General features: G+C 43.6%; 1 protein-coding gene and 2 non-coding genes across 3 annotated transcripts; all 3 read left to right on the forward strand.

The window, feature by feature from the left end:
* The first annotated feature begins 235 nt into the window (after positions 1–235).
* Positions 236–25,956, forward strand: eif4g1a (eukaryotic translation initiation factor 4 gamma, 1a). The gene is made up of 31 exons (XM_040143757.1): positions 236–701; positions 2,702–2,828; positions 2,918–3,004; positions 3,254–3,286; positions 5,109–5,291; positions 5,931–6,030; positions 8,186–8,337; positions 8,576–8,668; positions 9,634–9,709; positions 9,817–10,652; positions 10,772–10,880; positions 10,975–11,063; positions 11,178–11,367; positions 11,845–11,978; positions 13,894–14,013; positions 14,148–14,537; positions 14,792–14,938; positions 15,053–15,289; positions 15,504–15,608; positions 15,834–16,115; positions 16,372–16,383; positions 19,398–19,524; positions 19,684–19,805; positions 19,950–20,122; positions 20,301–20,426; positions 21,176–21,257; positions 21,435–21,533; positions 22,408–22,551; positions 22,719–22,800; positions 23,021–23,161; positions 24,834–25,956. The coding sequence occupies exons 2-31, from the start codon at positions 2,754–2,756 to the stop codon at positions 25,013–25,015; spliced, it is 4,728 nt and encodes a 1,575-aa protein (XP_039999691.1). The 5' UTR covers positions 236–701; positions 2,702–2,753; the 3' UTR covers positions 25,016–25,956.
* Positions 14,582–14,658, forward strand: LOC120799516. Its single transcript, XR_005708841.1, has one exon. It is a non-coding gene; the product is annotated as a small nucleolar RNA SNORD66 (small nucleolar RNA).
* Positions 15,340–15,416, forward strand: LOC120799517. The gene has a single exon (XR_005708842.1). It is a non-coding gene; the product is annotated as a small nucleolar RNA SNORD66 (small nucleolar RNA).
* Positions 25,957–27,369: the final 1,413 nt, after the last annotated feature.

The raw sequence follows: 27,369 nt of genomic DNA on the forward strand, positions 1-27,369 counted from the left end.
TTTGTGTAGCACGGCTGACAATTATCTACATCAAATTTAAATCCTTTTATGACGAATTAAATTGAAGGACAAAGCTCGTTTACAGTTTTAAAATCGGCTTCTTTATGTTCAGGAGGAATTTTAGGAGTTTTGTGCCAACAGCCACTCCACACCTCGGTCATCAGATTATTGTGAGGCCTGGGTTGACAAACTGACAGAAGATCCTGTATCACATGACCAAGGAAACGGCATTAAATTTTAATTTTCCCGGAAGTTACCCATGCGACCTGGAGGCGCACCGGCTTCACAGACTAGAAACACCGCACTATGGCCTCGCTCTGAGACTCCTCACACGACAGTGGTGTACGTACCGAACCGGCAATCCGTCACCATCGACGCCTGATCATGGACCTGCGGTCCAGAGGCTTTTCCCGGGGCCATCGGAGTTGTCAGTAGTACTCCCAAAGTACTATATTGTTTGATTTTGAGCACTGTCACTTTTGCACGCCCGGGGATTTAAACCGAAGTGACAGCAACAGCACTCACCCCGGCTGCCGGTTAGCTAACTAGCTCGCTAAGTCAGTAGCCAAGAAAAGGGCATCACTTTTCTTTTGGAGTAAACGGACAAGGAATTTACAACACCACTACTTTCATTAACAGAAGACTGATCAGAAGCCGATCCCCGAGTTCACATCTTACAAAATATTCACTACTGATTCCCGGTAAGCCTAAAAACATCTGACGGTGCTAGGGGTAGTGCTAGCTTGAAGTGCACCGGAGCCTGGTTTCATTTTTGTCAAAGGCACACAGGCTAGTTAGTGTTAGCTGGTGTTAGCAGGCCCCGCCGGCTGTCAGTCCACACACTGGGAGGGCTAGCCATCTTATCTTGGCCGGAATATGATAAGGGATAAAACAAGTGTAATCTGAACGTTTTAACGTCTTTTTGGTGGTTGTTGTATCTTGTACGGTGCTTGGCTGAAGTTAACCTAACATTAGCTGAAGTGACAGCCAGGGTTACTCGCTCTCGTGGCTAATGGTCACCGTTGTCACCGCAGGCTCAGTGAGGTAACGGCAGTTAGCCCTAACGCTAACGGATTTATAGTTTAAAAACGATTTTCACTGTGTTTTTATACCTAGCGACACTTTGATTCAAACCCTGAACTTAATCGCCCTTTTCGCATGATATTAGCTCCAGATGTATGTCAGGCTGATGGTTTGTGCCCGCGGAGCTTGTTGGGCCCGTAATTAAATACACCTCGGAGGACAGGGTTGGGCTAAACCCAACAATAGCTCAACTGTAACCTAATCGTTGTCAAGTGTTGCAACATCACTGCCACAACCGGGTTATTTGTTGTCCTTGAGATTTTATTAGTAAACACACCGTCCATCGGCACGGCAAAAAACCACCTGGGCTCTGCGCAAGTTAAGGTTAAATGTGGACTCAGCGTTGAGCCACGTAGCGTAACTAAGAGAAGTGTCTATGATAGTGGGACACGTAACGTTAGCCGGCTGTTAGCTAACGATTTAACCAGCTTCGATCGGGAACGCTGCCACGCTAGCGGGCCAGTAAAATGCCTTTTATTGTATAACTTGGGTAAGACACCGTTGTAATCTTTTCCTAGAGTACTTGTCATATTTAATGCCGGCTCATAAGGCTGTTGGCCATCACTGCTGGCAGAACCATATGGTAGCTTTTTGCATTGATGCCTCGTCTAAAAGAAGCATGGCACTAACTAGCAGCTAACGGCAGTTTCTGTGTCAGCAGGTGGATGGTGTATGACACGTCTGCTAGTAATATTCATCAGTCTATAAAAATCATACCATGTCTCCACTACTCGAGCACCTGTAAAACAATAATTTCTCATATTAGAAAGCTGTATTCAGGTTTTGAAATGGTTATCGATTTAAGGTTATTTGAGTGGATTATTTGCACATGTAGCTAGCACATCCAGGGGGCAGTAGCCACTGTTAACATAGTAAATGAACTTTGACCTGAGGTATCCATTTTCTTAAATTCACTCAAAACCGAACCAGCCCAAGTGGTTTGGTGGCAGTCACATGAGCTAAAAGTAGATCCACAAACCACTGCAAGTCATCTCCATTAGTATTTGCTTTTTGCTGTTTGTCCAGGGCATGATGTTTTTTTTTTTCCGTTTTTTTTTTTTTTTCTTTTTTTAACGCACCATCTGTTCAGTAGTTGATTTCAAAGGGGGTCTGGAACAATTGTTAAGGATTGTAAGTCCAATGCCCCTCCTTTGGAGTGATTTAGTAACCACCACGACCCTTTTTCTACATAAACAATAGGCAGTTTTCGGTGGAGGGTAACACACACTGTTGCAATCTGATTTCAGCAAGGAATCCGCGAAGGGTATTAACACTAACTGCTCAAAAGACTACATGCATGACCTATGCAATTTAGAAGTGAACAAGATTGTGAGAGGTGGGAGTGTTATCATAGGCGAAACCACAGACCACACCCTCACTGCTTGGTTAGATGTTGCCACACTAATGGTTCATGTCTTCATACTGTGTTGTCTGATATCTGACCTGCAATGCTGCAATTATTATTTGTAATGGAGATGAGCTACACCACTGTCTGCTGGTAAAACATTTTTAAAATCAATTTTGAATTGAAAATAATTTAATCTTATTGCCTTTGATTATACTTGGCTAACAGCTAGTTGTTGTTGTTTTTTGTATTTATTGCTCCTCTCTTCCTCAGAAAGGCTGGCAACACACCGCCACCCTAATGCAGAACCATAAAAGAACGTGAAATGAACAAACCACCACAGCCTATAACGGGACCCACTTCTGTCCCAAACCCTGCCCCTTCCCCTGGATTGACACAGGTGAGAGTCACTGACCTTGTAGAATTCAAGTTGTTTAGGGAGTTTAAAGTTTGGTAACATCTATTTTTGCTCTATTCTCTCCTGTCAAGGCTGCCTACGGCCCTGGGCAACCCCCTTCTCTTGTTTTTGCCACCCCTCCACCTCCACAAATGAACTCTGCACCACAGCCAAGACAGGTATTGTGCATCGCATGTTTTTTACCTCTTTGCTAAGGTTTTTGCATTCAGAGTCTAAGTATGTGATATGTTTTGCCTTGTTTGAGAACCCTCCCTTTCCTGCTATTTCACAAAGATCTCTGACATGGCTTCTCCTGCTATAAGGCTTTGGCTAAATCTGTGTATGTGTTTGCTTGTTATAGCCTATTTGTCATCTTTCTCCTTGAATGTCAATCTTGACTTCTTTCCTCTCTTCTGCTGTCCTCCCAGTTTGCTGCAGGGCCCCGTACTTTACACCAACAGGTACTAACACCCCTCTCTTTTCCTTACATCCCCTCTGACTCCTTAGTTTAATGCATGCTTTAAGTTCCACATGTTGGAGAATTGGACGAGAACGCAGTAGTGTCTGTGAGATGAGTTAACTTTTCCTGAGGTCCAGTAATGCTTCCATATCTCATTCTAGAAATGTGTATTTCTCCATAAGACCCATTGTGCAGGGTCACAATGTTTTAAAAGCAGAGCCCACCCAGGCCTAGGGCTGGGCGATTTTATTGTATTAAAATTTTTGTTTTTGAACAATTGAAAATGCCTAAAATGCAAAATTGAGATGATTATTCTGCTGCCACTCAAATGCCAGCACCAGCAGTTCTCTGTAGTTACAACACAATCGTAGGCTTTCGCTGTATCCTTGGGCATACCTGCATGTCTGAGCTTTGCTGGTCAACAACAAGTTTGAGTATTGGCAGCCGCAGTCACTGAAGACAACGAAACAAAAGTAGTCATGTTACCTCACTGATATGGAAATAGTTTGGTTTTGCAAGGCCCGATGTGGAGCAGAGAACCTTGCTGTGTGAACTTTCTGAAAACTCTTATTAAAATTAAAAGTAAGCACGACAGACCTGTTCCAGCACCTGAAACAAAAGCATTCTGTGGAATGGGAGCAATTTGTGTCTCATGCTATCCCCCGTCACAATTCCAAAACCACATCTGAAAAACAGTCAACTTAAGCTGCCTGATTTTTCCACCTTCACAATGAATGGCAAAACAGGTAATTGTTATTGTTTGTTGATAATGCACAGATACAGCTATAGTTCTTAATAAAGAAAAGTATATTTTTGAATTGCATCTTGTCTTGAATTCATGTAGGCAGAAAAAAAATCAATTGAAATCGTGACTCATCCGTAACAAGGGGAAAAAAATCGAGATTTAATTATTTGGCCATATCGCCCAGCCCTACCCAGGAATTATTTATTCACTTCATTCGTCCTGCATCTGCATATACCTGCAGTATATTATATATTATAGTATTTTATTTTTTTTTACCCCCCTGCTTCTCTGCAAAACATCATACCAAACTTGTCATATTGACAGAGTAACTGACTGTACAGTGTACTGTCATTTTTTTTTTTTTTTTTAATCATTTTGTGGTCACGTTGAAAATCAAAACTGGAACTGGCTTATTTGCAACTTTAGATAACCCTTACATGCATTGACACTGTTGACGCCTGACTGGGGGTCAGCTTAAAATTTTAATGTTAAAGTGAATTGAATTTTGGTACTTGCAGCATTCTAACATGAGTTTCTGCATGCGCCTGCAGCCCTTAAAACGATTCTCTAATCACTCAAAACTGGGATTGACGAGACTTGAGGGGATCCTACGTGTATGCAGACCTGTAGAGTTGCATGTGCCGCTAAGATTGTTTGAGCTCACTGTTCATGACTCAGAGATACACTGCTGCCTTTCATCCCCTTCCTTCTTACACCTTGTAATCTCAACCTTCCTCATTGTCTGTTGTCCTCAATCTCACTCCCTCTCTTGCTCTCTGCTCATGTGTTGTGCGGCTGAAGGGTGGATACAGAGCATTACAGGTAACAGCTTTTTTTCTTCGTTTCGCCCCCCCCCCTTAACCTTGGCTAACCTCAGTGTGTCAGGGAGACATGACACCCAGTACAATTTAGACTCTGTGTAACCCAAGAACTGAACTTGCTGTACACATTGGCAGTTGCTGTGAGTGCATTGCTTCCAGTAAAGACACTAAGTGCACAAGCAGAACAAGAGGCTTGGCCGTGCTAAAATACATTCTTCATCGTTCTTTCCCTCCGTTTCTTCTAATCTGTTCTCCAGAGTTACTATCCAAACCGACCGGCCATGGCAACCAGTGCTCCAAGGGTACAGACAAGTAGTGGCCCTCGACCTGTTGGACCTACTCACGTCTACCCGCCCAGCTCCCAGATGATGATGATTTCCCAGCAACAGCTGTCTTTCGCTGGCTCCCCTCAGGGCTACTTCATCACCCCCCCTGGACAGGTTGGTTCACATTAATAATCATCAGTTCGTTAAAATGGCACTCTCATTACTGCTCTACCCAACAACCTGCCCATATAATACTGTGTGCCTGCTCCTTATACTAGGCTACTGAGTTCCTTAATGTGGTGTCTTTTAGACTTAGTCAGCCCTACAATTATTTAGGAATCCCTATTTAACCTACTGGATTTTCTGAGGGCTCATGTAATGTGTTTTGCTGCCACAGAGGACTTCAGTTCTTCAGGGATCAGATCAGGGTATAAATCATCTCTTCAGCAGCCCAGAATTACTGGTGTCACAGAAAGTCATGATGGGAAGCATAGAAAAACTGTGTAAAAAATGCTAACAGCCAGAGAAAATGATTCTGACCGCTTCCAAGAGCCTGACAGGAGAGTGTGTGAGCATGTGACTGATAGAAACAAATGAAGAATTAGCTACATTTGAAAACACATTTGGACAAACTACACAAATGTTATAGGTTCTATTCTTCCAAAAACAGGTGTTTTGAAAAGGTGGGTCATCTTTCATTAGTGTCAGTACAGTACCTTACTGTGGGAGATGGCAGAGATAGACCTGAAGCTCCCGTATCTCAATTATTCCCTATATTGTAGTTTTTTCTGACTCTTTATTTTGTGTCTGCAGTACCGGGCCCCATACATGCCTCCTACTCAGCAGTATCCCGTGACCAGCGGTACAGCAGGCTTCTACCCGGGAACCAGCCCTGCTGAATACCCCACTTATGGTGAGGGGTTTTTACCCAAGACCAACAACAACCAAGCACAACCATAAACATGATAATTATCTTTCAAAAGAGGTTAAACCTATCGTAAGCATCAAAAACCCAAATTTATTTTAAGTTGAAGCATCTGGTTTCAGTCCACACCCATTTGCACACCTCTTTGCCCACTACATGTCGCTGGATGTGTCATGGTTTTGCCTGGCGGGTTGCTGTGTTTTAATGTTTCTCTGGGTCAAAACACTACTATATGTGGTGAACTGCCACTTGCATGTGGTCTGGCTTAATTCTGCTTTGGCCTGTGTTCTCTCTATCTGCAGTCTCACCTGATGCTGCCTCACAGGTTCCATGAAATGGCTTTGAGACTTTTGCTTCTGCTTCTTTTTTGTTCTTTAGCTGGATATATGTCCATATGAAACAGGATGTTGGGGTGGGATTTAATGATAAGATGGAACTAATTTGAATATTAATGACTTTTAAAAGATTAAGCAGGACAAAGAGTCCAAAATGAAAGGCAAGCATTTATTTAAGTATGATCGTAACCACTGCGCTTTTTTCAATTTATTTATACATTTATTTTTATTTATTTATTTTGAACATTATTGGAAAATGTCTCCCTAAACAGACCTGTGTTACTGGTGCAAATGCTCATGTTCATGACAAATGTTGTTCTGCAGATTTTTTTATTTTTTTTTTCTCCCCCCCATGAAGGATCAAACTAAAACCTCACATTTTATTGGCTTATACAATACACACCCCTGAGTGCAAAATGGTACAGTGATGAAAACTTTAAACTCTCCAGGCAGAAGAGAATGATTTTGATTTTAATTATTTGCAAAAAAGCTGATATTTGTTTGGCATAAAAGAACAAGATGCAGCCAGGAACATGAGGAAAGAGTGCAGTAAAGGCATTGTTCATTTCATGGGACCTTTTTTAACACCCTGCTTCCTCTGGATCCTCTCATTAACTCATTCTGCATCTGTCTCTTCCTGCCCTCTCTCCTTCTTATCTTCCTCTCCCGTCCCTCACTCCCTTCCTCTCCTTTGCTGCGTTGGTTCAGAGCCCTCTCTTGCTGCGAGGGAGAGGCGGGGTGGTGGAGGGAGAGGAGGCGGGCGAGAGAACGGCCGTCTCTCTCTCCACGGTGCTCCTCTCACCTCCCAGCGCTACCCCGGTGAGTAGTGTGTGTGTGTTGGTCAGCAGGCTTCGGTGGCAAAAATCTCTGTAGCACTTCCTGTCTCTAGTAGTGTTGTTAATGTGTTTTTCTTTTTGCAACAGGTATACATTTTACATGTAAATGGGATGCAAAGTGTAGGCCACATACACAAAATAAAGGGGTGATATTCTTAATTTCAAGAACTATTCGCAAGCACCAAAAAAAAAAATTCACATGCTAAATATTTTTAATAAAATGGTGGAGCGTTAGCAAAATGAATAATGGCACACTTTACCATCCTCTGATCCATGAAATCAGCTGACTTAAATTTTCTGCTGACAAGCAGCCTGCCTACACAGTGCCGATGTTGAGCTGAGAAGTCCGGTACAGTGTGCTGCTGCCGGCCAGCAGATCTCCTGCTAGCTGGGTACTCTACGCACATTTCCTAGCCACGGTCTGGAATTGAAGGTCATTACTTCAAAAGCTTGCGTCCTAACCGATGGCATTCTGAATATGGAAGTCACACAGGCTAGCTTCTTCTGTAGGAGGGGGCAATTGCATACTAAACTCCCATGGTTTCATAGTTTCAAAGGTTATATTTGTATGTATCTTGAGCCACACAGCTCATATAGGCTCTCAGTGCGGACCCTAGTTTTTGTGTTCCTCCAGGAATCTCCACTCTGTAACTGCAAAATCTGGGTTTTTTTGTGTATGCGTGTTTGTCGATCATCAGTAGGGCTTCCAGCTGTGGAGACACTGATATGGATTTTTAGCAAACACAGAAGTTTTCAACAAGCAAACGTGTATATATAGCGGCACCTTGAAGCCCTGTTTATGACAGTTACACACGTAATTGCATGCCAAACATGCCAAATACAGAATTTTTGGTCATAACCACAGGAACAAAAAATCTTGTGAATCTTGGCTGGATAGTCATTTAATCTAAAATTGCACTTGAGTATTGTTTTCTTTTCATTAATGCTTTTTGTTTCATTCCAACCTTACAGCAGGAGCATACTATCCAGCTCAGCCGCAGTACTCTCCATCTGTCCAGCCTGCACCGGTCATGATCAACCCCGCCCAGCAACAGCAACAAGCCCCCCCTCCTCAGCAACCACCGGCACAGTCACAAGGCCCACTAAAGAGGGAACGCAAACCGGTAGTGTGTCACAACAAAAGAGCAGCATATCTCTTGTCTGGGGTCAAAAAAAAAATTGAATGGAGAGAGAGTGTATTGTCTGTTCAATGTGGAACTTTCCCTTTTACCTCAAAATAACAATAGTATTTATTATGGTGGGTGGCAGCTATAGATCAGGATCGTTACATACTGTTTGTACTTTATTGTTGCATACGTGTTTTGTGGAAACGTAACCAATATTTGCGGTTTCTCTCGATAGATAAGAATACGGGACCCCAACCAGGGTGGGCGTGATATCACAGAGGAGATTATGTCAGGTGGAAGGTCCACTACCACACCAACTCCCCCACAGGTAAGAATGCTTTGGGGAAGACCACTTTCTGTTGACTTAATGAAACTCTGATCTTAAGTACACAAGGTTATGTACATAGTTGAAGACAGAATTGTTTCATAAATTATATCACTGATTGTAAGTAAAGTTTTTCTTATTTTAGAAATATAAACTGCTGTCAGCTATTCTTTACTGACTTAAGGTACTGTTGTGTGGAAAATTAAGTAATGAAAAGCACAGTAAAGGACAGAGCTCTAACTGGTGAAACTGGACATGTAAAAGAACATTTTCAGTTTGCAATTCTGACTTAAACTGATAGTTGACTTTCCAACGATGCAGCAATTTTCCTAAATTTGAAGCAAGAAATATGAGTATTGTACAGTTTAAGGTCTTAAGATGTAACTACATGTAAGGAAATAACTAACAAAACATATAGCTTTAGTAGGAGATCATTGCTTTAATCCATTTTGTAAGAAAAGCCCGTGCTGATGGAGAGAGAGCGCGCCCCCCCCCCCCTTCGGAATTCTCTACATACTACCCCCGAACTTATTTATTTTTCACAAAGGTGGTTGCATGTTTTCACATCTCTATGGTAACATCTCATAATTAACAACTCAAATCTAACATGGAGTTTCACAGAACAAGCAGAAAGCCAAAGGAAGTGTACACAGTTATGCACTGTTGTTGTTTTATTTGAGCTATGGTTACATTTTTAGGCTTGTTTGCATTAACTTGCAACTGCATTGAGTTGCCAGAAGGGAAAAACCAGGAAAAATACGAGAAGCACTTTTTTAAATAAAAAAACACTACAGCATTCAAAATAAGCACTGAGTTGAATCAGTACCTCTTTGATGCAGTCTCTAAAAGTAAAAATGCCATTTTGTAATGAATTGTATTGAATATGTGTAGGGGTACATAACAAGCTGGCAACTTGGTGTTTTTCCTATTGAATCGGTGGTTTAAAAACAGCTATTTTATGATTGTAGGCCTCCATAGCAGATGTAAGTCCTGCACAGACCAACGGTGAAGTTGTACAGCCTGTCACTACAATGACGAGAAGAGGTGAGTACATTTTTCTCATTTTGGTTTGCACAAAAATACAAGCTTCCCATGTTCCCCATTTTCCTTTATGACTGATATGTGACTATTTCATGTCTTTCATTGGGCAGATGAAAATGTGGAGCCTCCTGTTAGCACTGAAACCCCTCCACCTCCTGTCACAGCAAACACAGAGCCTGTGGTGGAAGCCAAACAGGAAATGGACAGCCAGATGACACCATCTGCCGAATCAGCTACACAATCTGTAGGCCCCACAGCTGCTACTGAGGTGCCATCCCCGTTGATAAAGGACCAGCAGTCTCCCTCTTCCCTCTCTCCTGCAGTAGCATCTACTACTACTCCTGATGAGGTGGTAAATAAAGACGATACTAAAGTCAGTGACACAGTAGACGCTCCTGTTGGCCCTTCAGCATCAGTAGCAGACGCACCTGCCAAAATGGAGGAACCACAGGCCTCTCCCCCAGCTCTAGCTGAGAGGGGACCAGAAAAGGTGGAAAAGAAATCAGAGCAAGTGAAGAAAACTGAAAAAGAGGGGCAGGTCACCAGCTCCAAGTTAGAGCATGCAGTTGAGGTTGCAGCAGTAGTTACCCCTGTTAAAGTAGCAAAAGAAGAAACAGCTACAAAGACAGAAGATGAAATGTCGCAGCCTCCACTCTCTACACAGGAACCGGCTGCTCCACAAACCCAGAATGCTGCCCCGAGCTCTGGCCCCGAACCTGAATTCACACCGGTTGAAACAGCAAAGCCTCTTCTCTCAAACGGCCTTCCTCAGGACATTGAGGAATTATCTGTGGGCAGGGGACTTTCACACACTACACCCCTTGACCAGCCCGACGCTTCTCAATCTCAGGAATCCACACCTGTAGCTAAAACAGCAACGCCAGCTGAGGAGAGGGAAGAGGAGGGAGGAGAGGGAAGAGGAGAGGGAGGAGGAGGGGGAGGAAAAGGAGGAGGAGGAAAGGGAGGAGAGGGAGGAGGAGGAGAGGGAGGAGGAGGGGGAGGAGAGGGAGGAGGAGGAGGAGAGAGAGGAGGAGGAGAGAGGAGGAGGAGGAGGTGAAGGAGAAGGAAAAGGAGGAGGGGGAGGAGGTGGAGGAGGTGGAGGAGGTGAAGGAGAAAATTGAGGAATCTCCTCCCGCCTCTGTAAGCTGCCCTACAGAGGAATCTACTATGCAAGGTAGTTGATTCTCAGTTACATTTATGATTGTCATTTTTATCATTCTGCTGTTACGTGAGATTTTTAATGTCACCAATTTATCCTTTCTTTGAAGCTGCTATGTCTGTGCCAAAGAAGAGGAAGAACATGAAGGAACTCAACAAGAAAGAGGCCATTGGGGACCTCCTGGATGCCTTCACAGAGGTGTGTATCAATCCAGATAGAGCTTAAGAGTCTCAGCAGTTTCAGCTGAATAAATACTATTTTTGAGGATATGACATTCTGTCTATTCATCTCTTCCTGTTTTGTTTGCTGCAGGAGCAGGGTTCCAAGCCTGCTTCTGAACCTTCGTCCACTCAGGCCGACCCGGTCCCTGTTGCTCCAGCTGAACCTCCCGTCGAGGCTGCAGATGAGACCTGGGAGGAGAAAGAGGACAAGCAGAATGCAGAACACGACGGGCCCAAAGCCACACCTAAGCCAACTGAGCAGAAATACCAGTACAAAGAAGGTAGTGTGTTGTGTATAGTTGAACAGTAACAGCAACTGTTGCTACAATGATTATTTTAGGTGTGCGTGCACCCTAAAGTTAAAATTTTAGGGGTAAATTTAAAAAAAATGAAAGGGTACACGATAAATGTGAGGTCGGATGAAGATTTCTTTGCGGCTTAGGTCTTCAAGTTTCAGAAAGAACTATATACAGGTCCTCTTTTTTAAGAACACAATTGGTTAACAATTCAAATCAGCACTGGCAGTGTGGAATATCAGGAGCGAGATTTGGAGAAACCGACTCACTGTACGACAAGTTTGTGCCTCTTCACGTGTCCCCTTTAAGGCTCATTACAAAGTTTTCCTACCCTCCTCAGTGCTACAAAGCTGTACATAACTCTAAGCTCCTTTATGTTTAAGAGACGATGTGTCCTCAAGAATATGTTTTCCACATTACATTTAATCCTCTGCATTTTCACGTCTCTTGTACATCCCTCAGAACAATGGAAGCCGATAGACCCAGAAGAGAAGAAGCGGTACGACAGGGAGTTCCTCCTGGGCTTCCAGTTTATCAGCGCCAGTATGAACAAACCCGAGGGCCTGCCTGTCATCAGTGATGTGGTCCTGGACAAGGTAAGTGATGTTTTGCCTAATGCGGCTGTGGAGTAATAGGCGCTTTGGTTGCATTTGTATCTGCAGTCTATAACATTTAACTTCTATTATGCTGAAAACTTACGAGTCATAAAGAAGTAGAACCGTATATTAAAATGGCTGGTAAGGATTAAGCTGATGCTGCGGGAGGCATATTCCCCTTAAGCTGATATTTTATTACAAGTTAATATGTAAATAACATTGCGCTGTGATAATTAGTCAGTGGCTGTTAAATATCCTCTCTTCTGAGCAGGTTGAGTAAACCCACAAATATAAAGATCATTTAGGCGTTTTAATAATTTGTTACCATTACTGTCACAAATAGATGCAACTGATGACAGAAAATTAACTTTGCCAACATCTTTCCTTAAACTTGTCCATACAGCGTAGCAGTCTCCCCAACCTTGGTGTATTTGTGTTAATGGTGGCATCTCTTTTCTTGTAACTGTGACTGTAGAACATCACATTATAGAAAGCTCATGCTTGCTTCACAAGTACCCACTATAAAACTATTATTCTAATTAGACTTTGGAACTTCAAAATAGAGGTTGGCATCCTTTTGGAATATTCTGGTTTTCTGCATTAACTGGTCATGAAATGTTATCTGATTTTCAGCTCAGTATAGACAGTATAGACAAACGTGTTGTGATTATGTTAATAACACCGAAACAGTTATAATCCTTTGTCTTTATTGAACATACCTCACAGTGCTGGTGGAAAAAGTAAGTGAATCCTCACTCTTCAGGTCATTCCACAGCATCGCTATTGGGTTAAGGTCTGGGCTCCAAATCTAAAAGCCAGAGTTCCTTTGTTTGAAGTCATTCTGTAGCAGATTTACTTTGATGTTTTGGGTCATTGTCCTGCTGCATCTCCCAACTAAAGATACCTTTGGGTACTTCACCTATGGCATTATGTTTTCATCTTCCCAAAAAAATCAACCTTAGTTTCATCAGTCCACAAGACATCCTGTCAATATTGTTGTGGAGTGTTAAGCTGCTCTTTGGCAAACTTTGGTGTGCAGTGATGTTTCTTTGAAGAGCACCAGCTTTCTCCGAGGTGTCCTGCCATGGACACCATGCTCCATTGCAACCATGCACCATGATTTGTGCAAGGTAGACCCATGAATAGAGATGTTATCAACCTCGGATGATTCCTTTAAGCCTTTAGCTGTTACTGAGTTTCTTTTTGACCTCACTGATCATTCTGCATTGTGCCTTTTGTAGTCATCTTAGCTGGGAGCCCACTTCTAGGGAGAGTATTCACAGAAATAAATCCTCTCCATTTATAGACAGTTTGTCTGACTTTGGACTGATGAATATCTAAACTCATCAAGATGACTTTGTGATCCTTTTGCAGCTTTATGCAAATCAACAATTCTTGATCATGAATCTTTTTTGTGAGGCATGGTTCACATCCTCAAATGCTTCTTCTGAATAACAAACTCGCACCTCCAATCTCGTTTCCTTGACTGGACTCCAGGTTTGCTAACTCCTGACTCAAATTAGCATTTGTTATTGTCATTAGCTGAGGGATTCACATACGTTTTCCAACCCACACTGTGCATGTTTGAACGATGTATTCAGTTTGGACAAGAACAATACAATGATTTGTGTGTTACTTAAAATAAATAGTTTGTACCCTAAAGAGATGACCATATATTAAGACACATTATTACATAAATGCAGGTAATTCCAAAGGATTCACTTACTTTTTTTCAATTACTCGTTTCTTTTTTTGCATATTGAAGAGACTTTTTCTTAAAACTACTTGATGCGTAATAATTTAGTACTTTCAGTGTTGTTTGTGTGTGAACTAGACACAATGACCACTCGGTGGTCACTGACATAGAAGCTGCAAGGAAGTATGTGTGTCATTTTACTTCTTACTGTACCTTCAGGTGAACAAGACTCCCCTTCGGCCTGCTGACCCAGCTCGACTGATGAGCGTTGGTCCTGATTTTACTCCCTCGTATTTGGGGAATCTTGGGAGCAGATCAGTGGGAGGACCACGAGGCCCAGTGAGTGAATTTGTTTGTTCCCTTTCCTGGGTGGTTTGTTGTTAAAACGAAAAAGGGACAAGAATTTCTGTTAGATTTGTTGAGGTTTATTTCTACAAACATTTCCAAATATGTATCCCTACTACTCCCTTCAGCCTCCCGGGCCACGTCGCTCCCAGCAGGGTCAGCGTAAAGAACCCAGGAAAATCATCAGCAGCATGTCCCTAAATGATGACGTACAACTCAACAAGGCTGAGAAGGCCTGGAAACCCTCGGCGAAGAAGTCCACTCGCAGCCGCGGCAGTGAAGAAGCTGAAGAAGACGATACAGAACAGGGCAAGACTCGAGAGCTGTTCAAGCGTCTGCGCAGTATCCTCAACAAGCTGACTCCTCAGAAGTTTCAGGAACTGATGAAACAGGTGACAGAGCTGACAATAGACACGGAGGAGAGGTTGAAAGGAGCCATTGACCTCATCTTTGAGAAGGCCATCTCAGAGCCCAACTTCTCTGTGGCCTACGCCAACATGTGCCGCTGCCTAATGGGAGTAAGTCATGTGATTGTGTCTGAATCTTGTGCCTGTATTATTTGCTCCAATGATGACTTCTGTTTTGAGCCACGTGTCTGGGCCACTGAAAGTTCATGATGGTATTGAGGAACTGAAGGAGCACACTCTAATCACTGTAAACTTTCATTTTCTGTTAAATAATTTTAACTTTTTATGCCATATAATTATTAGTGAGATGAAAAATGTATATTCATTAAAAGATACTAATTGCACTCAATGTTTTCCTCCTTCAGTTGAAAGTTCCTACTTCGGACAAGCCCGGAGTTTTTGTCAACTTCCGTAAACTGCTGCTCAACCGGTGCCAGAAAGAGTTTGAGAAGGACCAAGATGATGATGAGATCTTTGAGAAGAAGCAAAAAGAGATGGAGGCTTCCAAAGATGTAAGAAAAGCAATCCTCCACGTCCCAACCACCACAGCCTGTTGTTTATTTAGACTAAACTGATTATTTAACACCCAAAAGTAAGCATAAACATCTACTTGTATCTGACCTCAGGAAGAAGAGCGTGAGCGCTTGAGGGTGGAGCTGGAAGAGGCCCGAGACCAGGCCCGCCGCCGTTCACTGGGTAACATAAAGTTCATAGGCGAGCTCTTTAAGTTGAAGATGCTGACAGAGGCCATTATGCACGACTGTGTAGTGAAACTACTTAAGAATCATGATGAAGAGTCTCTAGAGTGTCTCTGCAGGCTGCTCTCCACTATTGGCAAAGACCTGGACTTTGAGAAGGCCAAGGTAAGAAAAGCATGAACTCAGATGGATGAAGGGTGAATTGTGAATTACGTCTCCAGTGATGACTTTTATTTTTGTGCCACGTGTCTGGGCCACTGATAATTAGTGATGGGATTGAGGAGCTGAGGAGACAAACACATAAATCAATCATTTATTCATATACACTCACGGTCCATAGCCATGACTAAAAAGCCGCTTTTTTTTCTGTCCCTGTCAGCCTCGTATGGATCAGTATTTTAACCAGATGGACAAGATCATCAAAGAGAGAAAGACCTCATCCAGAATCCGCTTCATGCTGCAAGACGTCCTGGACCTCAGGAGGGTAAATATTAATTCATCCATAACAGTATATTGAAATAAAGAGCTGATAAGAGTCTAAAGGTAGTGACTAATACTCAGAAGTATTTCTGATTGAGCAGAATTGTGTTATACTGTGTGTGAAGTGAGAGATTATAAATCACATGGGAATCTTGAATGTTGATATCAAACGACTGGTGTTGGAACATTTCAAACTGTTTTATAACCATCTTCCGTCTGTGATCCACAGAGTAACTGGGTGCCTCGTAGAGGAGACCAGGGTCCTAAAACAATCGACCAAATCCACAAGGAGGCAGAGATGGAGGAACACAGGGAACAGATCAAAGTCCAGCAGCAGCTCATGTCCAAGAAAGAGGGAGGTGGAGGCAGGATGGGAGGCAGCATGGGGGGCCGAGGCCCTCACACACCAGGAGGTGGCCGGCCTACCCAGCCTCAGGATGAGGGGTGGAACACAGTGCCCATCTCCAAGAACAGGCCCATCGACACCACCCGCCTTAGCAAGATCACAAAGGTAATGGAAGTTTTCACGAAAATTCTTGCCTAAAATCTTGGTGCCTGGAACCCTAAGCTTCAGCTTTTCATTCCGTTTCTCTCATGGCCTTGATGCTTCTCAGCATAGTCACATATAGTGTTTGAAGTCTTGATTTCTTTTGCTAAGTTTTTTTTTTTTAGATTTAAATTTTCTTAAGTTTAACTTGATGATTTGAGACTTGGCCGAATGTAAATGTAACTGGTTTGTAAATGTAACTTTTTCTGTTTCCATGCAGCCTGGTGCTCTAGACTAGGAAGCAGGACAGAGGAAGCAGGACAGAGGAAGCAGGGACAGAGGAAGCAGGACAGAGGAAGCAGGGACAGAGGAAGCAGGACAGAGGAAGCAGGACAGAGGAAGCAGGACAGAGGAAGCAGGACAGAGGAAGCAGGACAGAGGAAGCAGGACAGAGGAAGCAGGACAGAGGAAGCAGGACAGAGGAAGCAGGACAGAGGAAGCAGGGACAGAGGAAGCAGGACAGAGGAAGCAGGACAGAGGAAGCAGGGACAGAGGAAGCAGGGACAGAGGAAGCAAGGGACAGAGGAAGCAAGGGACAGAGGAAGCAGGGACAGAGGAAGCAAGGGACAGAGGAAGCAGGGACAGAGGAAGCAAGGGACAGAGGAAGCAGGACAGAGGAAGCAGGGACAGAGGAAGCAGGACAGAGGAAGCAGGGACAGAGGAAGCAGGGACAGAGGAAGCAGGGACAGAGGAAGCAGGACAGAGGAAGCAGGACAGAGGAAGCAGGGACAGAGGAAGCAAGGGACAGAGGAAGCAGGGACAGAGGAAGCAAGGGACAGAGGAAGCAGGACAGAGGAAGCAGGACAGAGGAAGCAGGGACAGAGGAAGCAGGGACAGAGGAAGCAGGACAGAGGAAGCAGGGACAGAGGAAGCAGGACAGAGGAAGCAGGACAGAGGAAGCAGGACAGAGGAAGCAGGACAGAGGAAGCAGGACAGAGGAAGCAGGGACAGAGGAAGCAGGACAGAGGAAGCAGGACAGAGGAAGCAGGACAGAGGAAGCAGGACAGAGGAAGCAGGACAGAGGAAGCAGGGACAGAGGAAGCAGGGACAGAGGAAGCAAGGGACAGAGGAAGCAGGACAGAGGAAGCAGGGACAGAGGAAGCAAGGGACAGAGGAAGCAAGGGACAGAGGAAGCAGGACAGAGGAAGCAGGACAGAGGAAGCAGGACAGAGGAAGCAGGGACAGAGGAAGCAGGGACAGAGGAAGCAAGGGACAGAGGAAGCAGGACAGAGGAAGCAGGGACAGAGGAAGCAGGACAGAGGAAGCAGGGACAGAGGAAGCAGGGACAGAGGAAGCAGGACAGAGGAAGCAGGGACAGAGGAAGCAGGACAGAGGAAGCAGGACAGAGGAAGCAGGACAGAGGAAGCAGGGACAGAGGAAGCAGGGACAGAGGAAGCAGGACAGAGGAAGCAGGGACAGAGGAAGCAGGACAGAGGAAGCAGGACAGAGGAAGCAGGACAGAGGAAGCAGGACAGAGGAAGCAGGGACAGAGGAAGCAGGACAGAGGAAGCAGGGACAGAGGAAGCAGGACAGAGGAAGCAGGACAGAGGAAGCAGGGACAGAGGAAGCAAGGGACAGAGGAAGCAGGGACAGAGGAAGCAGGACAGAGGAAGCAGGGACAGAGGAAGCAAGGGACAGAGGAAGCAGGACAGAGGAAGCAGGGACAGAGGAAGCAGGACAGAGGAAGCAGGACAGAGGAAGCAGGACAGAGGAAGCAGGGACAGAGGAAGCAAGGGACAGAGGAAGCAGGGACAGAGGAAGCAAGGGACAGAGGAAGCAGGACAGAGGAAGCAGGGACAGAGGAAGCAAGGGACAGAGGAAGCAGGACAGAGGAAGCAGGACAGAGGAAGCAGGGACAGAGGAAGCAAGGGACAGAGGAAGCAGGACAGAGGAAGCAGGACAGAGGAAGCAGGACAGAGGAAGCAGGACAGAGGAAGCAGGACAGAGGAAGCAGGGACAGAGGAAGCAGGGACAGAGGAAGCAGGACAGAGGAAGCAGGACAGAGGAAGCAGGGACAGAGGAAGCAAGGGACAGAGGAAGCAAGGGACAGAGGAAGCAGGGACAGAGGAAGCAGGGACAGAGGAAGCAGGACAGAGGAAGCAGGACAGAGGAAGCAGGACAGAGGAAGCAGGACAGAGGAAGCAGGACAGAGGAAGCAGGGACAGAGGAAGCAGGACAGAGGAAGCAGGGACAGAGGAAGCAGGGACAGAGGAAGCAGGACAGAGGAAGCAGGACAGAGGAAGCAGGACAGAGGAAGCAGGGACAGAGGAAGCAGGACAGAGGAAGCAGGACAGAGGAAGCAGGGACAGAGGAAGCAGGACAGAGGAAGCAGGGACAGAGGAAGCAAGGGACAGAGGAAGCAGGACAGAGGAAGCAGGGACAGAGGAAGCAAGGGACAGAGGAAGCAGGGACAGAGGAAGCAGGGACAGAGGAAGCAGGACAGAGGAAGCAGGGACAGAGGAAGCAAGGGACAGAGGAAGCAGGACAGAGGAAGCAGGACAGAGGAAGCAGGACAGAGGAAGCAGGACAGAGGAAGCAGGACAGAGGAAGCAGGGACAGAGGAAGCAGGGACAGAGGAAGCAGGACAGAGGAAGCAGGGACAGAGGAAGCAAGGGACAGAGGAAGCAGGACAGAGGAAGCAGGGACAGAGGAAGCAAGGGACAGAGGAAGCAGGGACAGAGGAAGCAGGGACAGAGGAAGCAGGACAGAGGAAGCAGGACAGAGGAAGCAGGACAGAGGAAGCAGGACAGAGGAAGCAGGGACAGAGGAAGCAGGGACAGAGGAAGCAGGACAGAGGAAGCAGGACAGAGGAAGCAGGACAGAGGAAGCAGGGACAGAGGAAGCAGGACAGAGGAAGCAGGACAGAGGAAGCAGGGACAGAGGAAGCAGGGACAGAGGAAGCAGGGACAGAGGAAGCAAGGGACAGAGGAAGCAGGGACAGAGGAAGCAAGGGACAGAGGAAGCAGGGACAGAGGAAGCAAGGGACAGAGGAAGCAGGACAGAGGAAGCAGGGACAGAGGAAGCAGGACAGAGGAAGCAGGGACAGAGGAAGCAGGACAGAGGAAGCAGGACAGAGGAAGCAGGACAGAGGAAGCAGGGACAGAGGAAGCAAGGGACAGAGGAAGCAGGACAGAGGAAGCAGGACAGAGGAAGCAGGACAGAGGAAGCAGGACAGAGGAAGCAGGACAGAGGAAGCAGGACAGAGGAAGCAGGGACAGAGGAAGCAGGACAGAGGAAGCAGGACAGAGGAAGCATGACAGAGGAAGCAGGGACAGAGGAAGCAGGGACAGAGGAAGCAGGGACAGAGGAAGCAGGGACAGAGGAAGCACGGACCGAGGAGCCAGAGACAGGGGTCCAAGCAAAGATCTCGCAGGTATAAAGCCCAAACAGTAAAAGCAAAGATTTAAAATGGATATAATAGGAGAAGAAAGAAGTTAGAAGTAGAAGTAGAATTGTGTATACTAATGAAATGAACATGCAGGAATGAGGAGTACTGCGCTTTGACTTGCATTGTTACCTTACTTTTCTGCAGCTAAGCGTGAGAGTGCCCCCACTCCTCCTCCTTCTCTTCCTAAACCTGCTTTGACTGAGGAGGAAGTGGAGAAGAAGACGAACGCCATCATTGAAGAATATCTCCACATCAATGACTTGAAGGTACAAACATAACACCATGCACACATGCATCCCAACACTGAATTTTACTTAAACACATGCATGTTAACAGGTTTGCAAGGAAATGCTTGGATTATAAAGCCACTCTGATGGCCAGCATCTCTCCTTGTTGTTCTGGTGCTGTAGGAGGCGTTGCAATGTGTGGCGGAGCTCAACAGTGCCTCTCTGCTCTATGTGTTTGTGCGGAATGGCGTGGAGTCGACACTTGAGCGCAGCACCATTGCTAGAGAGCACATGGGCCTGTTGCTACACCAACTTATAAAGGCAGGGACATTGCCCACACAGCAGTACTACAAAGGGTGAGTATTTAACAGGAAACACATCACACTGTGTTCCCAATGCCTGAAAGGTTTTTTTTTTTTTTTTCCTTTTCCCACATCGAGTGCATTTTCTGAACTCTTGACGGTGAGATTTGAGAAAATGAAACTAAAGAGCATTTAAAGTGAGATTGATTGCTTTGTGTTTTTGGGGTTGTAGGCTACAAGAGATCCTGGAGGCAGCAGAAGACATGGCCATAGATATACCTCACATCTGGCTCTACCTGGCTGAACTCATTACCCCCATGCTCCATGAGGGCGGCATCCCTATGGGAAAGCTCTTCAGGTGAACTTCCATGCTGGAACTCAGCAAAAAAGGATTTAATCAAATAAGTCTAATCAAGCCTAGTTCCTTTTGATTAAGGATAGAGGCTGACGGACGTTGATACCTCTGACTGATGGCTCCCTGTCTGTAAATAGCATTTGATCCTTTGTTTGCATAGATTGAGCAAGATACGTCCTTAATTTTTTTTGTTTTTATTTATTTTTTTAATGTATATGTCAGTAGGATGTAAAGCAGCATTTTCAGGGTTTTTGGCAGTTCTTGAGGCCTAAACACGCAACTCGAAAACATCAAACCTGAATCAGTAGGATAACTCGGACAACCTTTTATCAGCTTCTCACAAATGTTCCGAATGTCTGAGTCAGATTTATGGACATATTTAATACATCTTATGGTCAGTTCACGTATCCTGGCACAGATGTTACAGAATCACACTCTTTTTACTGCAGGAACTCAAAGTTACTCAAATGTCACTGAGCCATCTACCATCTGCCGTCTGAAATAAGGAAGTTTGCAAGTCAAACATAAAACTAGGTCACTTATTAGCAGTTGGACCACTTTAAAAAAAGGGCTAAATTTTTTTTTTTTTTTTTTTTTTTTTTTTAAACACATCAAATATTTAGAACAATCTTGCTTTTTTTTACCCTGAGTGTAACTATGGCTTTATTAATAATGGCAGTAAATAAAACAACAGAATAATAATTTGGTTTAAAGAAAGTGAAAAGATTAATTTAGTATAATTGTGTTTTCAGGGAGATCTCAAAGCCTCTCGTGCCTCTGGGGAAGGCCGCCGTGCTGCTGGTACAGATCCTCAAGTTGCTCTGCAAAGGAATGGTGCGTCCTACTCCAATCTCAAAAATCCGATCCTGGATGCTTTCACATGCATACTGAGCTCTCATTTAAACAGCTCTTTCGTCACGGCCTGTTGTACTTCAAAAAACTCCCTCATACTTTGTAGAGATTTCAGAATGACTGGATTTAAATTATTTTTTTTTCTTTCCCCCTCATTAGACCCCTAAGAAGGTCGGAGCCATGTGGACAGAGGCTGGGCTGAACTGGAGCGATTTCTTGCCTAAGGATGAAGACGTCAACAAGTTTGTCACAGAACAGGTGTGTAGGAATTGGTACTGGACGATATAACACAAATAACTTAAGACAACCACTCAGGCTGGGTTGGGAGCGTTGGGAAGAAGCTTTTCTTGATGGGGATAGATGGTTCTCTGATTTGTTTTGTTTGTTTTTTGTTTAACATAAGGAGAGACTGTAAGCACTCATATAGAGAAGGCACACTCCATAATTAACAGCATACAGTCTAATAGAAAAATTACACAATTTGCCAATATTTGTCTTAAATATTTATAATATAGAAATAAATGCTGCAAATCATCGACACAAATGCAGACCTAATGCGCTATTAGGGGTATGATATTTTCAAAAAGATCCAGGTCAAACGATTTTGAACTGGCACATAATTCATTTGAAATAATTTGAACGAAATCCACAAGTCAGTAGGGCAGAAATAGGTTGAGCCCTCAGCCTCCCCACAAGGCGAACTACTTGAAGTGGCCTGTTGTGCCTATAGACTTTAAATATTGAATTCGAACAGGTCAGAACAGTTTGGAATTTTTTTTTTTTAAATTGTTTTTTTGTTGTTTTTTTAAAACCATGTTCAGAAGAATGTTCACATTTCACATAAAAAGTAACAGCTCTATGCCCTATAGCTGTAACTCCATGGTTGCAGAAAAGAATAACAATAAATAAATATAACTCTAATATATTACAATGAAATTGTGACTATTATGGTGCTGTTTTTTTAATTTTTGGTTTGGTTTGTTTCTGTGTTGGATTTTGGCGGTAAAAATTAAAGCCAAAAACAAAAAAAAACTTGTTTCAAGAAAAGATTGCTGCAATATTTAAAAGTAAACAACAAGTCAATTACTTACAAGAGTATCCTCAAGCTTTCTTTTTTGGTTACGTATTTCAGAAAGTGGATTTCACCACAGGAGAGGAGATGGAGTCAAAGGAGGTGGGTAAGAAGAAGGTCCTGAGTGGAGAAGAGCTCAGCAAACAGCTGGACAGACTCCTTCAGGACAAGGCCAACAACCAGCGTATCAGAGACTGGGTTGAGGTGTGTGACAGTACTAGCGATGTTGCTCATGTTTTTCTCAGTGGGTTTTACGTCACACTGGAATATTCCATGCAAGTTTTTTAATAGTTATAAAAGTTACATTAGTAATTTAAGTTCCCCCGTTAAACTTTTTTTTTTTTTTTTTTTTGGGGTGCGGGGGTTCTCAGGCTAACTTGGATGAACAGCAGATGGCTTCCAACCAGTTTGTACGGGCATTGATGACATCAGTGTGCCAGTCTGCCATCATATGTAAGTATGACTGATGCAGCAAGTTAGAAGTAAGAGCTGCCTTGTTAGTCACCACTGTCGAAACTGTTTCAGTATTGCTGATATACCAGTATCACAGAACACCAATCACAATATGTGGTTGATTTTTGCTGCTCAGGAATTAAATGTTTATAGTGGCAAAAGAGAAGTTTGATCTCTGATCGTGGTTTGTCCTGCAAATGTTTGTTACTCCTCTCTTCAGGCGACAACCCGTACAGGGTGGATGCACGGCAGATCAACCAGAGGGCCAGTCTGCTGCAGAAATACCTGTGTGACGAGCAGAAAGAGCTGCAGGCCCTTTACGCCCTCCAGGCTCTGATGGTGCACATGGAGCAGCCTGCAAGTCAGTGTCCTGCTATTAGTCTACGTCTGCTAGGAGTAAAGTTAGAGCTAGACATAGGTAGAAGTAGACAGAATAACAAATACCATACAATACAGTAGACCTATAAGAAATTGATGGAGCTCCTAGTTTTTTGAGTATTGATTTTTAGGATTCAGTCAAATATGCTTTATTATTGAGACCTTGCAAACGTTGTGATATTTGTGACTAAATAAGCAAAAAACCGTTTAAATGAATCTTCTTTATAACTTAGGTTTTTTTTTTTTTTAAACTCTCAAAACTGTCAAGAGAGTGAAGCTGCAAAAAAAGTCTTCCTGCCGTTTTATTTGTGTCCAAATTCTGAATGTGACATTTATGCAGTACATTAAAAAAAAAAAAAAAATAATGCCGCAATGCTACAACAAAAGTGGTTTCCATGACACGTTCACTACTCTCTGCTCACTGTCCAACGATGCAATGCTTCCATTTGATAGATGCAACACTACACCTGTGATCCCTATATTAAATTCTGATTGGTTGGAGGAAAAGTGATTTTATTTATTTATTTATTTAGCCAACTTCAAACCATTGAGAAGAGCGGCGATAAAAACACTGACAGAGAGATAAACAGTATTGTTCTAAATTCCGCAGAGGGTAGTAGGTTCATGTGATGTTTAGGGCATTTCATCAAATATGATAGTAATAGTTAAACATCCACTTTTGGTAAGGATCTGTTTATTTCTTTACCAGCCATTAAGACTCCCATCCACACTAAGTAGATGCTGTTTTCGTGTGAAAACGACTTGTCTCCACACGAGTGTTTCTAGGTCATTTTCATAGAGACCTCTGCTCGTGGTGAAACACCTGAACCACAGACAAACAGAATACAAAATCAACATGAATGGAAGTTAATGATTACTACTGTAATCGACTACATCAATGTTTAATATGAGAGATCCAAAAAAGTCAGAAGCAACAGGAAGTTCTATTTACTGCTACACAGCTCTAGACAGTGACTGGGCAGTCTGCGTGAGCATTTTTGCAAAAGCTTAGTTTTCCCTGCATACACTGAAACACCAAACCAGCGTTGTAAGACTCATCCACTCCAGAGAGCATTCTGAAAAACCCAAAAGCATTTTTTTAGGTGAGAAAAATGCAGTTTCAGCCTTTCATCCAGTCTAAAACAGAGAGAGAGAGATGCATTTTTTTCAAATTTAAATAGCTTAATGTGGACATAATCTCAGAAGATCTCTCAAGACTTCTCTAAATACTGACATTTGTTGAAAATTGGTATTTGACAAGTGTAGCTGCTTTTGCAATTGGTTAATTGTGGTCTCTTTTATTTTTAAGTAGGAAATAATGAACTGTGGCAAGACAAAAGTCTGCATTATGATGCCATTTGCCAAACACAGGAGATATGCATTAGCAAAAATGACTTTGCATTGACTGAAGGACATTGGTTATTTGGTTAAAAACAGCCCAACCAGACAAACCTTCAACATGCAGCAGACACTGAGCCTGTATGAGCCTGTATTTATTGCAGGGCTGTTGTATCGTATAGTTTGTGTTACTTTTTGTTCTTCCCCCCCAGCAACAAAAATCGGGTGCGGTCTAATTTGCTGCAACAGAACCGTCAGTTATTTCATTATCAACGTCAGATCGGAACTGACCTGACCTGTGTGTTCTGTCTCTGCAGACTTGCTGCGGATGTTCTTCGACGCCCTGTACGATGAGGACGTTATTAAAGAGGAGGCTTTCTACAAGTGGGAATCCAGCAAAGACCCTGCGGAGCAAACGGGCAAAGGTGTGGCCTTGAAATCCGTCACCGCCTTCTTCACCTGGCTCCGCGAGGCCGAGGAGGAGTCTGACAAGGACTAAAAGACTGAACTGAAAGCTGCCGCCCCCCTTTGGCAAAGCGGGGGCTCTGCCGGCGGCTGTGGAGAGTTATGGACAATATTGCCAGAGAGGCAGACTCAAATCAATCCTCAGTGAGGATAAATCTTTATTTCTTCTTTTCTTTGAGGGATGAACTCAGAAAACAATCATTTCTCTCTACCTTCCCTCTCTTGCTTCCTCATTATTTCCCCCACCTGCTTGTCACAGCAAGTGTCCTAATCAAATAAACTTGAAAACTGATTCAGCAGGATTGCTTGTTAACAAGGTGTGAAGTATCCCACATCACTACGAAACTTTTTCCCCCACAATAATAGAAACCAACAGGCTCCTTTTCTATGTTTCCAGATACTTATAATGCCTAACATCCTATCTGATCTGCAAGAATAAACAGCAGGGCGTTTGGTGTAGTGGGTTCCCTGATACGTGGGTATCATCATGCCATAATGTGTGTTCAATCCAAACACAGCTCTTCTATGTCTTTGTCCCTTACTGGAGTGTGCAGCATGACCGAAGTGTGTTTCTATTAATTATACAGGGGATGAAGCCTTGCTAGAAAAAATGTACATGAACTAATCTTAATTTGATGGATGGAGTTTTTAAAGCAAAGGTTGTCTATTTTCTCTTCCTGTTTCTTATCATGAACCTACAGAGAACAGAAACATGGAGGACTGTTGTTGACCTTTGACCTTGACTACTAGGGGGTGGTCTTAATGCTTCCTCTAAGCCATCCTCACCCATCCCCAGTAGTGAACCACACTGACTGACTCTTCATCTTTACCTCGTAGAGGACACTTAATGACCCAATCACCATTAAAACTTGAAATCTACAGAAAATTGACTTGATGAAATATATAAAGTTTAAAAAAAACAAAAAACAAAAAAAAAAAACCACAGAAATGATCCGAAAGCCTTTTCTACTTTAAGTGGAAACTCATTTCAGGAGCGTTCTGTAAATATATGATAATAATAATTACAAAAAAAACACTTTTTTTTTTTTTTTTTTTTTTCCAGTTTTATTTTTCAGAAACGATAAATTGCTGATGTAATTGCAGTGTATCCTTTTCCAACAGCAGTTGTCCAGATGCAGAGAGGTGCTTTAGATAATCCATTGATTATTAGTTTTATTGGAATTTTGTAAATATTTTTTTGCTTTCTTTATTTAAGAAATTATTGCTTCTTTTGCATCGGAAACTGGAAAGATGAGGTAACGGAACATTGCAAATAAAGGACTTATTAAGTTGCTGAGCAGAGTTTTGTATAAGTCTGTCTGAAACATGTTGGATGTCCACGTTATTTTTTCAAGTTCCGCATGACGTGGTTATGGGTTTTTTTTTTTTTTTAGGGAAGCATCAATCTGACACTGACCTTATTAAGCAGATCGGGTATCAGCCATGACTTTACCAATCCACATTAAATACAGTTTCTGTGCCACAAAACTTCAGTGTGACCAATATCAGCTACATTTATTCATTCACAGCGAGCTGCTCATAGTACAGTTCATAGACTTGGAACAGGAGGGCACTGGTGTCCGATCGGTTTAGGTAAGATTGAATATGTGCACCTGTATGTTTTACCGAAAAACCCAAAGAATCTTCACAATTGAGAAAGTAAAACCAGTGACAGCTGGAGTCATCTGACAAGCCAAAAATGTTTTCATTCAGTTTGCCTATTGATTCATTGACTAGTGGTTTCAGCTACTGTAATATGTCTGCAGTTGTATGCCGTAACACTATCTGGACCCTGGTCGACTGCACAACATATTATTCTGTAGTAATGTGATTTAGAAACACGCTCCATTTATTTAAAAAAAAAAAAAAAATCACCACAAACCCGCCCTCAAAAAAAAAAATTGACTCAAAGTGCCTCCAAAAGACAGAGCCTCAGTTGTATTTGATAATTTGCTTTTAAGGCCTTCGTCATTTCAGTTGATATTGTGATTTTGTGGTGTGTGTTTGCACTGAATCAGATTACACACACCCACAGAGAGAAACCAACTGATACCGAAGCGTCATATTCACTGTGTGGCCCCTGGAGGTCCGGGCCCCCAGGGCTTTCGGCCGCTGTGCGGCTTTGGGTGGTGCGCATGTGTCCCGTTATGCCATTGCACTGCAGGTTACATAGCTGAACAAATCGGGTCAAATTGTCGTGGCATCCTGCTTTTCTTGACACCGGGCTGTACTAGATTTCCCATCCCGCATGCGTCCGGTTGAATCTGTTCACAACATTACCGCTGATGAGTGGGATAAAATATATCTTAAAGAAAGAAAGAAAAAAAAAGAGATGGCAAGTACACGCTGCAGTGCTTTTCTATGAGCAAAGCTGCAGGTTACTGTATC

The sequence above is a fragment of the Xiphias gladius genome, chromosome 14, assembly GCF_016859285.1.
Source record: "Xiphias gladius isolate SHS-SW01 ecotype Sanya breed wild chromosome 14, ASM1685928v1, whole genome shotgun sequence".
In the NCBI taxonomy this organism is placed as follows: Eukaryota; Metazoa; Chordata; class Actinopteri; order Istiophoriformes; family Xiphiidae; genus Xiphias; species Xiphias gladius.